General features: G+C 39.6%; 2 protein-coding genes across 4 annotated transcripts in view; one reads left to right on the forward strand and one right to left on the reverse strand.

The window, feature by feature from the left end:
- LOC109466841 (cGMP-dependent protein kinase 1-like) overlaps positions 1 to 18052 on the reverse strand; it is a 64073-nt gene that overhangs the window by 32032 nt on the left and 13989 nt on the right. Inside the window, exon 1 of one of the 3 annotated variants that reach the window (XM_019764691.1) lies at positions 12885 to 12983. The exons of the other annotated variants lie outside the window; for them this stretch is intronic. Within the exon in view, the coding sequence (XP_019620250.1) occupies positions 12885 to 12909 (25 nt within the window). The 5' untranslated portion in view covers positions 12910 to 12983. Of the gene's footprint in view, positions 1 to 12884; positions 12984 to 18052 lie in introns of those variants that run through there. 3 annotated transcript variants of the gene reach the window in all.
- Positions 3860 to 5557, forward strand: LOC109466840 (gastrula zinc finger protein XlCGF7.1-like). Its single transcript, XM_019764688.1, has 2 exons — positions 3860 to 3923; positions 4260 to 5557. The coding sequence occupies exon 2, from the start codon at positions 4284 to 4286 to the stop codon at positions 5154 to 5156; it is 873 nt and encodes a 290-aa protein (XP_019620247.1). The 5' UTR covers positions 3860 to 3923; positions 4260 to 4283; the 3' UTR covers positions 5157 to 5557.

An 18052-nucleotide genomic window follows, 5' to 3' on the forward strand; every position in this document is an offset into this window, starting at 1 on the left:
AACTCAGGCGGAATTGAGTGGTACGTAAAGCCAAAGGTCCGTGGTTAAGGAGAGCCACGGCTGGAGCACGCACGTTCAAGGCATCCAATGCGATTTCAGAGCAGCAAAACTGGAAACATTGTGAAGAAGGCAATCTTTATGATATTGAAACATACTGCTCCGCAATAGTACATTTCAATCAGTATCTAATACTTTTTGGCATTTAGGACTGCAGACGCAAGTCTAAAGATGAGACCTTTTATGGGTGGTACCCTAAATACCAGCCAAAGGCCCTTCCAATAACCGTTTTCTGTCAGAATTTTGGGTAGTTTTGCTCTATGAGAGTGAAAATACATTAGGATAGTGTGGTTTCAACTCAGTATGTAGATAAATGACTAGAATATTGACTTTGAAAAATTGGTTTCCCAAGTCTGCATTGGAAGCCTTTAACGTAAGATGTGTGTTAATATTCAAACATAAGGCAACAGATGGATGCCTAACACCTAAGGGACGGCTGAACAACACATTTATGTATTATGTGTTACGTAAATAAATGTGAGTGTTACAGGTTTCAGCTGATCATATCCTGGGGCAATGTACTGCTAAACACCATAACAAACATGATCTGCAACTAGAAAGAAAAACAGAGAGAATGCAAAACTTTTTTTTATATTTAAAGACACCTCTACACGCTCAAAATATGACGGTTGCGCACGGTTTTTTTTGCGTCGGATTTTTAACTGTCTACGAAGAGTTATGGCAATCGTATGTCGAACAAATAGTTGTACGAATGCCCCTAGAATGTTCTCAATTTACTGCTGTATGACGAAAATCACTGAGGGTTATTTGAAGGCAGATACCTGCTTAGCGCCCCCTCCCGCGTTAAAAATGGAATAACCCCTCGTAACAACTAACTAAAAACAGACCACTGCAATGCGTTTAATCGCCAATAACGTTAGGCCACACTGATTTAATTGTAAATTTATGGTTGACATCCGCACACGCATTGATTTTCGTCTGTTGTAAAAAATCACTTACTCCTATGCTCTGGCCTGGGTGCTATCCTCCGTAGTCCATGGTAACTAGCAACAATAGGGAGCCGGCGATAACTACGGAAGATGGCATCCAGGCTGCCGAAGCTCCACGGAACTCGAGAACTCAGTACAGTGCCGATTGATGAATTCCGCAAAGGGCCAGCATGTTCCAACTTGTCGTGAAAGTCGCTATGTACTACCGCAAATTCACAATACCAGTTTTGTATTTCTGTGGTGTAGCAACATTTTTGGCTGGAATTTTTTTATTCGTCCGCACGCAATAGTTTGGGGCTCTTCAGAAGATGCCATTCATTAGATTAAGTCCGTGTGGCCTTAAAGCGAAATGAAGACTAATATTCTTCTATATCCAGTCGTCAGTAAAGTGGCTTTAATGACGGCAATAACACGCATGGTTGCGAGAATAAATGATTACGTGTTGGCAGAGCTTCAATCAGTAAGTAAATGTAAATTAATGGTAGCGCCAGGAGCAATCCAGTACGCCATATGTTTTGGTGTAATCTTGTGCCCCTCAATATACGTAAGGAAAAAAGTAATATCACAGACGCATGTAGGTCTATTCATCATAAACTCCAAGCAGATGAAAGAATGAAGAATCGCAACGTTTCTAGCAGCCCCGTGTTAGTAACATGTTTAGGCCACAGCAAGTAAATTTTATGGATGACATCCTCCATAAACTCCAAATTTAATGCGATAGGGCGAAAAAAAAACAAGGCGGGCCAGACAAGATCCCTACATTTTCAAATTTTGATCATAAACTTTGCAACAGCATCTGAGGTGAAAAAAAATGATATCATAACCAACAGGTCTTTTATTCCAGTATTCATCAGTACTACCCGCTCTTCTAAATGTGTGTGCATTAACTAGAACAATTACAAAAAAAAAGAGCTTGTCGTAACAACATCGTTTTTTTCCGAAATCAGGCGAAAATCAATGCGCGCGCTGTTTGCTTCACCATGTATCTGCTAGGCAATTAATTATATGCATCATTCTACGCAAATAGCAGAACATGTGATTAAATTATAGCTTTAACAGTAGCAGGTGGTAATATAGGATACTTGCCATAATTACTTCGATAAGTACCCATTCCAGCAGTACCATATTGATAATAGCTCCTGAAGTGGTAGATAACCGTGCATTAGAAGTCATTAAATGCGCGCGAACTCTGTGATTTGGGTGAACTCTATGATTTGGGTAATGACAGATGACCATATGCGTACTAAATGAATTAAAAATACAATGAGTTCCAGCGAGCAGCTTTGTTTCAGGGACAGTAAGGCCACAGCAAGTAATTTTTGCTCATTTTGGATTTTAAAAAATTTGTTGTCCTCTAAAAGTTGTCAACATGCCAAAAATTGCAAAGATGTCCGTTGCCATGCCGGAACGTGGGTGAATATGATCAAAGAGAGGAGACAAGACAAGGTTCTGATTTATTGATTCGTCTTTTACTTTGATGCACAGATGCATTTAATAGCTTTTATATGTGGCGTTCACTGAATCAAAACCCAATAATTGAAAACTTTTATTTTTCATTGACAAATAGATGTTGGAATAGTTGGCAGTAAATTTGGCACATCATAGGTATAATTTTTTTGTTTAACAAGGTTCATAATGTCAAAATTTGAAAATAAACGAACCTTGCTTTTTTGGCCCACCTTGTTTTTTTTCGCCCTGACGCATTAGATTTGGAGTCTGCGGAGGATGTCATCCTTAAAAATTACTGGCTGTGGCCTAACTAAACCGTTCCGATTACCGTAGCTACATATCTTTGAAACTAGAAAGGCCGACATTTGCTTGGGAGCAAATACAGCATATTTCAGTCCATCTCCCTCCCACGCAAAAGTGGACTATTCCAAACTTACCCCAGTGCAAAACTGGCAAAGGTTCTCAAATAAATGAATTAAATAGTAGCTATATGAGAACAAAGATGCAACAACAAGTACTTTGAATCTCGAAAGCTTTACTAATCTTAGTACAGGTATGCAAAAACTAACAATGATGAGATTTGATACATTTTGAAGGTCTTAGGCACATAAAATTGAATGTGTAGGTTATTACGCACCACTTAGGTGCAATGTGACCTCAGGTAACCTGCAATGGAACACGTGTTCCATGGATGGAACACGTGTTCCATGGATGGAACCGGCCATTCTTTAGATAGAACATGGAACGGGTACAGCACTTTTAGCCCTTTTTTTGCTGAAAATAGCCATTAAACTCCCCCAAATGAGTCATTTGGAAGTGATGTATGCCAAATATGTGACTGCTATTCTGTAGACACATGTTCAAGGTACCCTTATACCGAATTTCAGATCATTTGGTTGTAAAACCAGGGCTCAGGATCCAAAAATCCATTTTTTGGCGAAAAATGCCCCAAAAAACCTTCATAAAAATTTTTCAAAGGTATGTATCAAAAAAATGGAAAAAACGCCTGGGGGTATTGGCCCACTCTACCTCCATGCCAAATTTCAAGTCATTTGGCTGAATGATGGCTGAGTTGAATCCCTTTGACTGTGTGGCAGGAGGAGGAGAAGAAGAAGGAGGAGAAGAAACATCAGAGAACACAATATATTTCATCCATACCATGGTATGGACTGAAATATAAAATATTTCATCCATACCATGGTATGGACTGAAATATAAAAAAAGCCATTGTAGTACATGCAGTTTATTATATGACAACAATGTTTAAAATACCTATTTCGAATACGCCCATGCTTGCGTAGCCCCACTTAATTCTTAGTAAACAAAAACAGTGAAAGTTTCATATCTACGTGGCTGAGGAATGACGTCAATATGACGTCATGACCAGTCAGGGTAGTTTGACCTTTGACCTTAATTTCCGGCACACCTGCGTTTTATGGTCTCTTAAACGTGATCCAGAAACAAAAGGTAAGAATCCGAGCAATTCAAGTCATATTACTAAACCTGCTCACGTCAAATATACACTGTATGCAACTTAGATTATACAATCTATCATTTTGGACAGTTTTTTAATGTAAAAATGATTTATGGTATCGCCATATGGCATACGTGGCACGGGTGCTAAGTTAGATGACGCTGGTGCCAATAAACAAAGTGCTCTGCGTGTAATGGCTATTGTATGAGACTGCATGTGTTTACATGCACCAGGGTGCCAGAGTACTAGTATGAGTAATAATTATGTGATAATAATAAGTACATGTAGTAATAATGAAAATAAGTACATCTTTTTTCTTTTATTTGCAGTAAAAACAGCACAAGCCGGATGTTATGGCCAGTATCGAGCCGGACAAACTGTACAGTTGTACGGAATGTTTCTACAGGACAAAGTCCAGGTACACGTTGGCTCGGCACGCCAAAACCCACGACGCAAACCGCGAACGGCCGTACCAGTGCGACCAGTGCGACTACCGGGCCCCAAACAAGCTGTCTCTAACGTGCCATCTGTCTATACACAGCCCCACACAACAGTACACCTGCGACCAGTGTGATTTCAAAACTCGGCACGCGTCCTCTCTCCGCACACATCTCCGCCGACACGCCGGTACCAGACCCTTCAACTGCGAGCAGTGCGACTACTCGGGATTTCGCAGGGAGACGCTAGAGGCACACGTCCTGGCGGTCCATCTAAAACACCGCCCACACGTCTGTAAAGTCTGCGGGTACAAGGCGGCCAAGAAGAGCAGTCTAACTACCCACATGATGGTCCACACCGGAGAAAAACCCTACAAGTGTAACCAGTGCGACTACGCCGGGACAAAACAGGTTCATCTAGACCGGCACATGGCTAGACACACCGGGAACTACCCCTACACGTGTAAGGAGTGTGGCTACCGAGGGTCACAAAAGGCAGACCTGAAAAGACACATGGGCGTCCATACGGGACGGAGACCTTTCAAATGTCCACACTGTGAATACTCAGCAACTAGAACGACCATCCTGAAGGTCCACATGTCGCGGCACACCGGTATCAAGCCGTTCACGTGTGACGAGTGTGGCTACAAGACAGCGGATAAGACAAGTTTGGTCAGGCACATCATGGTCCATACCGGGGAGAGGCCGTATAAGTGTGAACTTTGCAACTACAGCGCAGTTAGAAAGCGGGAATTGACCAAACACATAGAGAAGAAACACCACAAATAAATCTGTTTGACATACGTACGTACTAAGAATACTGTTTAGCAATATTTATGTTTTTATTCACAAATCAAAAGAAAATACATAAACCACCCAGTATACAATAATTCAAATCATAATACCGATAATGAAAAAGAATCAAGAACATAAAGTTCCCTTCTTGTGGCTAAGGAATACTCTATTGTATGAAATGAGTTAACATAAATAAGTAAAGATTGAAAAGTAATATGGTTAACTAATTTCAAAATTTCAGCAGCGTGCACAAAACGTTGACTTTTAGTGATCGCAAAAAAACAACCTTAAGTAGACAAAATACATTTTATATAAAAACATAATAAAACATTTCACAAGAAATATTGTTGTGAGATGTCAAGGTCTAAATTATTATTAAACACCGTTTGGTACAATCGGCAATGCTACATATTTCCTTTTCACACTGATCATAGATCAAAATACTTAAGGCAAGGATTCACCACAAAGGTTGGGCTCAGTGCGGTATACAGGAAGCTGTATTTCACCTATCCTTAGTGGTAACAGGCCATTAGGCGATCATATAGAGTACTATTATCTCAGAATCCCCGAAGTATACCTTTAAATGTTGCTCTGATATCAGGTAATGTAGATGGACTACATCAAACATGTTTCCTGTGGTGTTATGGCGTTAAACACCATCCAAGCAGAACACACAATATAAGAACCTTTGCGGTTGATGGAGAAAAATCACACTAGGTTTTACAGATCTATGCCTCTATGCCCAGCGCCAATCTTATATATATGTATATATGTCCTCCTTCGGTCAATATTGACCATGGTAACATCCTAATTATATTATAACCCATTCAGTTTAGGCCATAGAAAGCGCTGCCAAGCCCACGTGTGCCCTTTTCGAAAAAAAATAAATAAATTGGGGTTAGTTGGAAGGCTGACCTATTCGACATTGGGGCGGAAATTGATACAATAAGCTTCGCGAGGCGAAATAGCTTCCAGCCAAAAATCTATTTAAAGATATAACGAAGACCGAGTTGGGAGGCTTTATACAACCATACTAGATCAAGGAGTTAGGTAGCGGTGGTGGGTATTTATAAAACTCTAATAGCTATCCTTGGAGCTGGCTTTATTGGTTTGAAAAGCCATCCACACTCAAGGATGAGATTATCTTACCGGTACAACATACTTCTATCAACGAGAAAACGTTTACAGCCAGAATTGGGCATGATTTGGAAGCATATTGCCTTTGACAGAAAATCGTGTCCACGTACAATTTATGTGTACTTTCCAGAATCTTTTGTGGATCTGAAACTTGGCAACTGACAGAAACTGGCTGAGGTAGACCAGAGATGGCTTCGTGCAATCTTAAGGTGGAAGCAGCATGTAAGTAATGAGCTAGTCAGTCACCGGAACATCCAACCTTAACCCTCCAATCTGGTGCAGAGACCAGAATGCGCCGCTTCTGAAAAATACATGACTCTGTTTAGCACACGAAAAGTCAAACAGACATAGAGCACCCAGAGACTAACTTTCTCAAAAGCCAAATGTCTCGGTACAAAGAAACATACTTGTCTCTATCAAAAGGCCCTAACCCAGCCTGCTACAGGGTGATGGAACTGAAAACGTAATTGACGATTCCGCTATACTGGCGCCGAGTCTGTTTTTTCCTGCCAGCTAAACGGTCGCTCAAAGTTCTTCATTAGAGAGTAATACATTACAACATGCATCATGGGAATGTTTTAAGCAATGTCAAGGTAGTAGGAGAATTCGGCTGGGTGGTTAGCGATCCCACAATTCGCCCACGGGACATGCTAATGAACGTATATCAAAGGGACACATCGCATCCAACCCTGAATCAGGTACTGCACTCTGATTGCACTGTTTGGAGTTACATATCGTCTCTACTACTGGATAAATAACGGAGCTCACTTCCGGACGTTTGGAGTGACATCCGTCATTACTTCTTTGGCGTGCTAAATGAGTTTTGACGCGTCACAATGAGTTTTTCCTTGAATAAAAACACAATACAGTATATAATGTAAACCTTTAGACTAAACATCCAGTTTGGAAAATGTCCTCGAGTTCGAAAACTACTTCTACGACATGCTGGCAACACCGATAAACGCTAATCATGGACAACATCGACAGAAACGCTCACATCTGCCTCCCATCATTCATAATAAAACTAAGCATCCATAACCACTGTCATTTTCGTCCTGGCCGAGCAGTGCGGCATGGCGGAGACTGTAGACTGTTAGGTTTTGTTTCGTCTCATTACGCCGGCTTGTGTAACCCACTGCGTCACTGCGACGCCGTATAATGAAAATAGTTCTGTACACGACAGACGTACCGAAATACCACACCACGTGGGAGTCACTACTTAAGGAGGCCCTTAAGAAACGGTTTGGCATTTATGGAGTGAACGGCACCCTCTGTGGACGGAGACTGATGTGAGGATCCATCTGGGTACGTCGCTATCTCGCCTACAAGATGCGCCAGGCGCCAGTAAAGATTTACTCTTAAAACCCAGGTTTTGCGGTAATGTTGGGAGAGTGCGTCAGAGGACGAAACCGGCACGCCATGTGTGGTGATACGGGTTAGCCGTGAGTGGGATGTATGTCCGTATGGGCTAAGCTTAAAATGGTAGTCTTTCCGTCAATGCGTTCGTTAACCTGTATGAGGACGTCTGAAAAGTTGTCTTGTTGCTGTTACATGTCGGTTGGAACGTAATAGCAGAAAACAGGCGTACAGCAAATGCTTTTACAAATGGACAAATTTCATATCACTTTTTTCTATCCCAACATTTATCACAATTCATGGAGACGGCACACTCATGTTTTTCTTATCTATTATGCGACCACCAACGCAGACAAACGCATGGACGACATAATTATTTTCACTTGAGTTAAGTGTTGAAATTCGTGTTAAGTGCCTTTTCCAAGGTCACAAGATGAACATGACTTTCAAAGCAAAATGAGTCAAAAGCAGCATACAAAGAATATCATGTGTGATATTTCTTAGCAAAGATGGTTGAGAAATTCTTTCCCACTTTGACTTTTGAAACACTCGACAAAGCCTCTTTTAGCGCTCGTACATGTACACAAGCCTGAATAATGTAGTAGACGTTAGAAACTGCTTTTATTCCCGCTGGTTGCATTAGTCAAAGCATTGTGACATTTGACAGAACGACGCCCACACAGAAGTTTCAGACAGATAACGTCCACGTATCTATCATAAAACAGAAGATACTTCATACATCACATGTACGGCGGAGTCTGACAGGGTTGCGGTGAACACAACTCACGACAGGAAAGGTCAGCAATGACACAGAGTCTAGACAAAACACACAGATCACAAGACTACACCATGATGTATCACGTACACGGAGCTGCACTCTTTATCAAGATCAGACAAGAACGGAATCCAAACTTCAACTTGTCTACGGAAGAAACAAAAAAAAAGTTTTAAAACAGCATACAAAGTTTTTGTAATACAATCATACCTTTATTCATGTGTCTTAGCGTTGGGCCGATGATACTGCCTTGGGGCACACTAGAGTGGGTGGTTCTATTCCTACTGTCTTAGCGTTAGTATCTTGTGATGTGGATCTATAGTCGTCCAAGTCTGTTTCAAAAGGGCTGACGTTTATCTTAATCCCAACAAGGAGGAAGGGAGGGCACCACAACTCAATCTCAGTATCTCACAGTGACAAAATCTCCACTTTAGACCAGGAATGATGGACTGTGCTTTACTAAAAAGCCTCTCGGTAGATCTATAATTCCTTTGAAGTTTTACAATGCCGTCTGTAGAGGTAAGAATGTCACATGAAATAGTATGATCTATGTTCTTTGCCAGGCTGTGTTACCCAATCTCTCTCTGTCAGGGGATGTGTGGGACATTTTAAGGGCTGGCTGCCTAGTGAAAGGGCTGCTAGAAGCGTGATGTAATGGCAGACTTTGTTCTTTGGTATCTAACATAATGTCGGAATGGAATCATGTGACGTTACTGTATACTAAACCACGTTGACCTTCCATACATGAATCCAAATTTATCAAATAGATCTTACAGACCATCTTTATATCCATTTTCCTACTGTGAAGGTATTGTACCTCACTCATTATCTCCATGAAAAATACATACATGCAAATTATGCAAATAAAGATAATTTGCATGTAATTACAGTGTTTCACATAATAGTACTTTCATACATGTAATTTCACAAGCAAAACATTGTAATTTCAGTTTAGAAAACCACAAATTAAACTACATTATGGTAATCACGACCTTATTTCAATAATCAATGAGACAAATTAAAAGAAAAAACATTTACATAAACTCTACATATTGCATGGAGGTAGGAGATCTCCAAAATCTTGTTATGAAATTGTAGCTATAACAACAAAAGAAACGTATGCAGAAAGACTTTATGGCGCTCTCAATTCCGGCCACACCTCTATAAGATCTATTTACATCGGGTCATCGCCAAGTCTACATGTACGTTCTCCCGTAAGGCTTTCATTTCAAAATCCGGTAGACAACTAATGGAATTACGCGCCCTACGCTGACACAGCGTCAGCGGCTTAATCTCGTTTTTAAGAGGTAAAAATCAATTTTGGAAGAACGTAATTGTCGTCGTGAACCGCTCTCTGAGAGCCAGGGTGGGTAATGAGACGGTTGGGGTCGTGGGGCCTGTAATCTGATTAGCGTTCCATACTACAGCGGAGAACATCACAGATTGTGCCGGTTCAATATACAGTAAGGTCTCCAGACCTGTCATAAGAGGTCAATGACCTGGTGGTGACCTAAGGAGGACACATAAAGGCTTCATGTAGTAGATGTAGCTACAAAAGAGATTGCATTTCCTTTCTACTGTAGAGGTGACCGTTGGACGACGAACAATTTCAATACTCGTTCAAGCAAATTTGCTTCATAAAGAACTGTGTTTTGTATGCTCTTTGTGTTTTTACCTTTACAATTATATTCAATTTATAAGTTATGGGTCATACGAGTCCAATTGTGGTCGCCAAATGGTTTGTAACAGTAAAATTCTCTTGAGAAAGCTTGAGGAAAGATGCTGTTTAAACTGGTTACGGAAGTGAACATGTGAAATATATGTACACTGTACATCTGCATATAAGTTCAAACGTTTCTACCTGAAACAACAACGAGTAATACTTGGCTATTTACATCAGGGCCCATCACCCTTCACACAACCGCGACGGGGGGCGACATCATCTACCAGATACCTTTGACCCAGTGTTGATGTCATACTTCAAAGAAGCCACGTGACAAGCCTCACTGGGTCAGTCTACTGAGGAAGACCAGAGTGACTGGTCGAAAGCTCTAGGTGATAGAACTCCTGTGTGTTGGATCTAAAGTTTTAACTTTAAACTAGCAAGTAATATTGTTTACTTTGGTTGTACTTCTACATGTAAAACGCTATGTTGAGAGACCTGGCACCTTGCAATATAACTGAATACAACGCAATTTTATAAGTACACTTCAGTATGTTGCCAAATACACTGCAGTTGTGTTTGCATATCTAGGACTTTTATTGATGGTGTACTCAGCAATTTTACGATTAAGATTGCTAAGTATATCCGTGATGTACAAGATGTCGATAATAAAACATATTTCAGTTCCCTTAAAATGTCATATCAGTCAAGGTGAAGAGACCACTCTTTTTTTCATAATGCCTGAAATCCGCCATACATCAAATATCAGGGACCGGGAGTTTGGGAGATTCTCATTTTAGATTAGACAGGCCCAGGGATTTAACTCTCCGACTTTCATCTATCATACCACAACACAAAATTGCTTTCTAGTCTGTAAAATCTTGTGCAGAATGCGAGGTCTGCACTGTTTTATTTAACTTATTTGTTCGGCTGTATGAAGACACATAGCCAGGTTTCCCCCAACTGGCCGAAGGCTATAACAAAGAGCTTAGCCCAGGCGACTGAACAATATGTCATACAATACAGGTACTTACATCTCATATATAAAGACGTTAAAGGCGTCCAGTGCAGAATTTAGGGCTTGGAAACCAGATATTTCAAAGTCAAACATTCTAGTCACTTATCTACATACTATCTACATAAGTCGAAACAACACTGTCCCAATGTATATCGACATTCATGGAGCAAAAATTACCAAAATTCTGACGAAAGGCGGTTACTGGAAGGACCTGGATTAATTTTTAGGGTACCACCCAGAAAATAAAGGACTAATTTTAGGGCTTGTTTCTGCAGTTTTAAATGCCGGAAATATGAAATACTGATTCAAATGCGCTAATGTGGGATAGTATGTGTCAATATCATACAGATTGCCTTATTTAGAATATTTACAGTTTTTCCGCCCTGAAATTGCATTGGATACCTTTAAAATCTATCTGGCATTATCACTACATCTATAGATTATATATATATAAGCCATGTAAAATATTTAGACAGTTCATTCCATACGTCGTACAAATTGTTTGTTACCAAGCGTTGTCCAGAGTTTCAACCAGCTTATATACTGCAGGTCTGCCGGCGCCTGCAAGTTCTATTTACGAGTAACTCGTGCAAAACTAATTTCATTTGACCCCTTGGCATGATTAAACATGGCGACAGGCAAACAGCTTCAAGTTCATGTGCCCAGACAGGCCTTGAAATTAACTTTACTTCCTATTGTCCCAATATTGTCCCCAAAATAAATTTCAATTGTCCAAAAGTGAGGATGAACTGTCCCAACCTCTTTTTTGGAAAGTATTGTATGGCTTCAACTTCAAGTCAATTTTATTTTGCTTATGTTCACTCCCAGGCGCACTATAATTGGAGAGTAAACGGGAAATTCGGGGGGACTTTTACGGATCCAAAAGCCGGGATGTGTGCCCGATAAACAAAAGAAGGGCTAACATTCTGATATTGATTATTTTTCAAAATTATTATCCCAAAATTGGACCAAAGTGTCATTTTAGCTGTCCTGGCCTAATTTTAGTGATCAGTGGCCATTGGACTACCTCTAATTTCGAGCCCTGCCAGAGTTGTGATGACAACTCGCTGATTACTTTTTACAATACAGTTGCAGTAACCAGACGTAATCTTGTACCGCGTATGTTTTTATCGATTCCGAATTTGAAGGGTTTCTATGCATGGACATGCAAATCCTTTTACCGTGCCACCTATAAAAATCAGATCAAACTATAAAGTAAAGAAACGTGCATAGCCATTTCGTAATGATTACAGACCCGTGAATGTTGTTTATTACGTACAGGTCTGAGGCAGGGACACCTGGTAACGAAGTTTTACACTAGATACGATTTACGGGTCTTTTCAGGCCCTACTTATTGTCTTGTTAGTAGAACTTTATTGACACAACAAAATTACATGGACTTTCGTACAGTCAAAATTGACCTACGCACAAAACAATCGATGAATCAACTTATATTACTTGTTCAAGGTCTAAACATTCTTAGATATATTTACCTATTTGTACACAGTAAGGGTTATTACCTTCTAGAATGAAATTGAATTTATCTATTAGTAAACCACTCTTGTTATGTGCTGAAAAGTTATTTGTCTAGCCTATTGAGGTATGCACACGTACACAGACACACACAGACACACACACAGGGATACATACATACAATGTAACACACACATAACACACACACACACACACACACACACACACACAACACACAAACATACGCAGACATACACAGCAAAAGTTGTTTGCATCACATGAAAAAACAGCAACGCTTACCACTTCTGCTTGCTCCACAACCCATGTGAAAATGTCCCAAGTTCCTCAACCATTCAGTCCTCAAACACTCAACTCCTCAAGACAAGATGAATGTTTCTTGTAACCTTAAGACTTTTCAAAGAAAGCAGCGTCCGGTAAAACGACGTTGAAACTAAGAAACACGCAATGATGCTGTTTAAGCACAAAATTATTTTTTCCGTCGGGTTGAGTGGTGGAATTTATTCATTTGCCCTCTGCTGTTCAAACTTGGGACAAGAACAAAGAACAAAACACTAATGGCGTTCTTTAAAGTCCCGGTGGCTGTATCCTAGGAAACCGCACCGCTCGACCCAGCGATGTGTACATATGGTTCATGATACGGTTAAGGGACACGCTTCCAACACAAATTACACACGAAGAAAAAAAGAATAAGGCCATACCAATTTAATTTGTTGGTTCTCGGATTCGCCTCTCCTTTTTTCTGATTTGCAAAAAAAAAAAAAAAAAATTCTGGTTCTGAATCAACTGAAAAATGCTCATGTTTTGCCCCCAACAGTTGAGGAAAGTCCTTTTCTTCCTACTTGTTACAGTTTTCCCATCTATCATTGCAGTGGTTTGATTAAAAGTTCAAAATTCAATGTTTAAATTTTAACCCAGCCTTTTGTGTTGACTTCATGGCTCATTTCGTAGCATTTAAGCCTATAATAGGATGCCTAGACCTGTTTTTATTTTTATTTTTTTCGCCCTGTCGCTTCATATTTTTTCTGAAAAAATCCGAGAACCAGCAAATTAAATTGGTGTGGCCTAAGAGAAGGAACATTTATAAAGTGGTGGTGTATATAGGAGAATGGGCCCTGTACTTAGTGCAGAAAACAATGTCTTGAAATCGCTGGATTTTGGAAAGCTAGAAAAGAGAGACGACGGTTCGTAGACCTAGTACCTACGTACACAGTATCTCATGTGCCCTTGAACTTTCTCACCTTTTTAAAAGAACCTAGTATCAAAGTCAGAATTATTCTAGCGTATGCACGGATTGAGGGGTTGTCTAGCGAGCAAAATGATAGTTTCCTCTCCGTTACCCACAGATAAATCCAGAATAAAAACCCAGCATAAATATAGATTTCAATCTTAACAGGAAATGCAACATGTGGGCAGATAGAACTGCATGGTTTCATATGACCGGTCGGTGGTCTTTGATCCTTACATTGTAAATTCAGGGCACCGTTCCACCAGGGAGACCTTGTCTCTTAACTATGCCCTTTGCCTTGACTCTAGTTATAACTCTAACCACTAATTGGGTCTCTGTCCGTCAGAAAAAGATCTGAATTTTAGGCCAGACAAAGTTATTCTCCATGGTCTGGGTTTAAAGCAAGGATTAAACGAAATTTCAGCATTATGTGATAGACCCAAATGCGTGTGCCACAACGGCAGAATCCTGGAGTGAGTAAATGTTTCAGTTTATACATTTTCATGAATTGATAAACAGGAAAACTGTGAGGACTGGAAAACTTTCTTTAAACGTCACGTTTCCAGCATTTTGAGTTTGTTTTATATTTTGAATGATACAAGTGGTATTTAATGAATGAAGAACCAAGAAATTAAAACACTGTGGTCGCTACATTCAGCAAGGTGCATTTAGAAGGTTGTCTTGAATTTGGTGCGTTCTGTTAACACCCAATTTAAGTACAATGGTAAGTTAATGCTACAGAAGTGACGATGAAAACAGTGAATAGAAGAACCATGAAAAAAAACAAACAAGAATTACAGTTAGCTTATTGCAGTAAACTTTTAGCCAGTCCAAGTGTTTTCTGGTCATTTACTAAATAATGAAAAAAAAAACTTTGTTGTCCCCTAAGTCTTCCACTGCCCATATTCGTTCTTTACTTTACTCCCTGATAATATGTCACCTGTGCGTTAGCATGGATTCTCAATTAGACTTTCAGCAGCCAGAGCTCTATATTGCCATGGGGATATACGTACTGACGACCCCTTTAGAATTTGTACTTTACTTTAGAATAGAGGCTGGTGTAACACTTACAACGGCATATGGTCGAATTTTCTGATCTTCAGAAGGTCACCGAATCTTAATATCGCCGGATAATCCAGTGTAAATTCTCCTGAAAATTTATTTTCAGTTAGGCCATGTTGATTTGATTATATGGAAGACATCCACTCGCGCATGGACATTCGTTCGTTTCCAAAAATAGTTTTCGAACCTGATGTAAATCGTACAAAATGAGCGAATATAACGTTATGTCGTATATTGCAAAAACAGTATTGGAAAACGAGCTTATGTCATATAATGCTAAAACTAAATCAAGAAAAGAATAAAATGTGAAAAAATGATTTGACCACGTAGATTTCATAATGAAGGGTTTTTTTTTTTTGCCAAACGTTTTTTATTCGCTCGCATCAGTTTTGGGGTTCCCAGAGGATATCATATTGGACGGGGCTCGGTAACCTACATGTACGAACGTTGGCCGGTCCCTGAAAATAGTGCAGTGATCGAGAGAACACCGGCCGTATCCAGGCCCACATGTCCCGCAGAGGCCGCACACTCGTGCGCCGAGCTATTTCCCAGCTGGGTGACGCCATTAGACTGTAAAATGCAATGTTTACAGGTAAAATGAATCAGATTTTTTTTATAAAGGTGCCGTGTTGTATAAATTATGACGCATATTGAATCAATCAAGTGAATACGTCTCATTAAGTTTATTGTGGCCAATGCTCTGAAGGATGGGCTATAGTTTGAGCTGATCAACATAAAATGAATTCTCTTTGCCTGTATGTTCTGTCGTTGTCTGGTGAAGATTATAGTAGGGATATCGATGTTGTCCACGTAGCGTTAGTCACAAGCTCTTTTCTGCTTGTGTCCTTCAAGTATTCCGGAACAGTCCTACTGCATACACATCTAGCCCGAAGTTAAAAGTTGTATGTCTGCACCATGGTCAAACCTACGCCTTGAATACCATTTAGGACCAAGATCCCTTACACTACCTTGCCCTTGCCAAGATATATTCTATTTATTGTTCCCAGGAATTGGAAAATTAGTCTGGCTCCCTCAGGTGCCCAATAGCCGCTGAAGTATTTTGACCTCTCGACCTGCAGGTAGATTGGAGTTAGAATGATTGAACTGCAAACCGGTCCCTACAGACAGGGGTTATCCGGTTAGCGGAAGGAAGGGCATTTTTCAAAACTGCGTGTTTTTCTGCATCGTGATTGCATTAGTTTAAGGTATATCTTTTATGTATGTCAGAGTTACACAGTATCAAATTTGTACATCGTACGTCCAGAATTTTGAAATGATTTCTGAGTGAGATTTTGGTGGATCTATACATAGGAGACTACAAAGAAATGGGTTTGATTGTATTATTCAGTGTGTGCGTATGTGTGTGTGAGTGTGTGTGTTTGTTTGTTTGTTTGTGTATGTGTGTGCGTTGGTGTGTTTGTGTGAGTCCCTCTCTCTCTCTCTTTGTGTGTGTGTTTCTGTTTCTCTGTCACACACATACATGTACATACATACATGCAGTTCCTTACATTTTAACATTGCAATCCAATACTTCTCCCAGCCCTGCAGTGTTGGCAGATCTGAAGACATAATTCATCATGCTATAAACCGACATAATCCCCTGCCTCCAGCCCATCTGATACCTTACACTTTCATCCATACTACATACTCAAGACCGACACATCTTATACATGCCCTCTAAGCAAAGCACTCAGACATCAAAGCTTTGATTTAAAAGAGAGTGAAACACTGCCTTAAGGACCAGATTTTTATATAGTAATCAATAAAAGAGGTCTCTCAGCCTGGTTTCGTTGTTTTACGAATAAAAGAGATACAACCAAGATATTTGGGTATAGATTCATTACCCCAATAAACACTACATTTTTTAATATGTAATGTTTATTGCTTCTATATAAAATATTCTCCCTTGGAAGTGCTCAAATTCAAAGTACATTGCTGACTTTCTAGATTGAAAATATATTGGCCTTATCAGCATTATAAATACATTAGAAATGAAAGTAGCCCCCAAATTAGTTTAGCTTAAGGATACCAGAATTTTACATTAAATCAATTCAGTTCTATTGAAGATTTAATGGCAATAAAGACAAGATAGATTGACTACTGTGTAATTTTATTGCTTACAGCTTCTTTGGTTCATTTCCAGATCAATAATTGCTTTATTGGTGTGTCAGACATCATCATCAGTCTATTGTTGTGCAGTATACTACAAGTTTTGCCTATTACCCCTGTTCTTAGCTTGTTTCATCAGAAAAATATATGTTTACCTTTGCATATGGTCTGCTCTGTTAATTCTTGCTCAAACACATTCATATAATATGGTGACAGGAGTCTACATCCCTCCTGCTTTAAAATTGCAACATGATGTAATCCAACACTAGTTACCATGGTGACAGATGTCTGGTTCAGGTCATTTACCTTATTTGTTTGGAGAAGAAGAAGAGGAAACAGAGCAAAAAGACAATTAAGTTTATTAAGTTTTTTATTACTTTAATGAATGGGACCATTTAACACATGTCATCCATAAATATTACTTTTGTCACAAATAAAGCCAGTAGATATTTTTCAGAGAGATGGTTGGGAAATGAAAGATCATTTACTAGACTACATACATGAACACACTGTCATTGGAAGGCATTTTAGCACCATGAAAATCCCATTAAAAGATGAGACTGCAATTAAGGATGAAGAAACTCAGTTCTCACAAAGAAACAGAACAGCAGATACACAAAAGCTCTTTTCATACTTACCTTTACTATTCAGAACTGAAGTCTTTATTTCTTTTTGAAAAGGTTTTCTTGATCTAGATAGCAGACATCTTTGGCAACTCTAATTGCCTGCAGATGCATGCATACGTGTATGTAGGTCAACTATTGCCATAAGGTACCGAAAATCCTGGCCCAGTTTAATTCATATCTTTCTACCTGCCCCCTAATAAGCCTTTCGGACTTCAGCTAGAGTTTGGTAGAATCCCACACAATCAAAGTATATTATAACAGATTTTAGACTAGTAGGGTAGCTGATTTCTTTACATACAAGTATAAAAAAGTAATCACTGTATGGTTGTAATGTAGCGAGATGGAACTTTATATTATGTGTCTTTCTTATTAATATGGTTGAAAATACAAGTAGAATATCGTGTTCATTCGCGCTAAGCTTAGAA

Source organism: Branchiostoma belcheri, unplaced genomic scaffold (genome assembly GCF_001625305.1).
Source record: "Branchiostoma belcheri isolate BF01 breed outbred unplaced genomic scaffold, Haploidv18h27 scaffold17, whole genome shotgun sequence".
In the NCBI taxonomy this organism is placed as follows: Eukaryota; Metazoa; Chordata; class Leptocardii; order Amphioxiformes; family Branchiostomatidae; genus Branchiostoma; species Branchiostoma belcheri.

Coding starts and splice junctions, on each gene's coding strand:
- LOC109466840 (XM_019764688.1), top strand. CDS start 4,284: ATGGCCAGTATCGAGCCGGACAAACTGTACAGTTGTACGGAATGTTTC.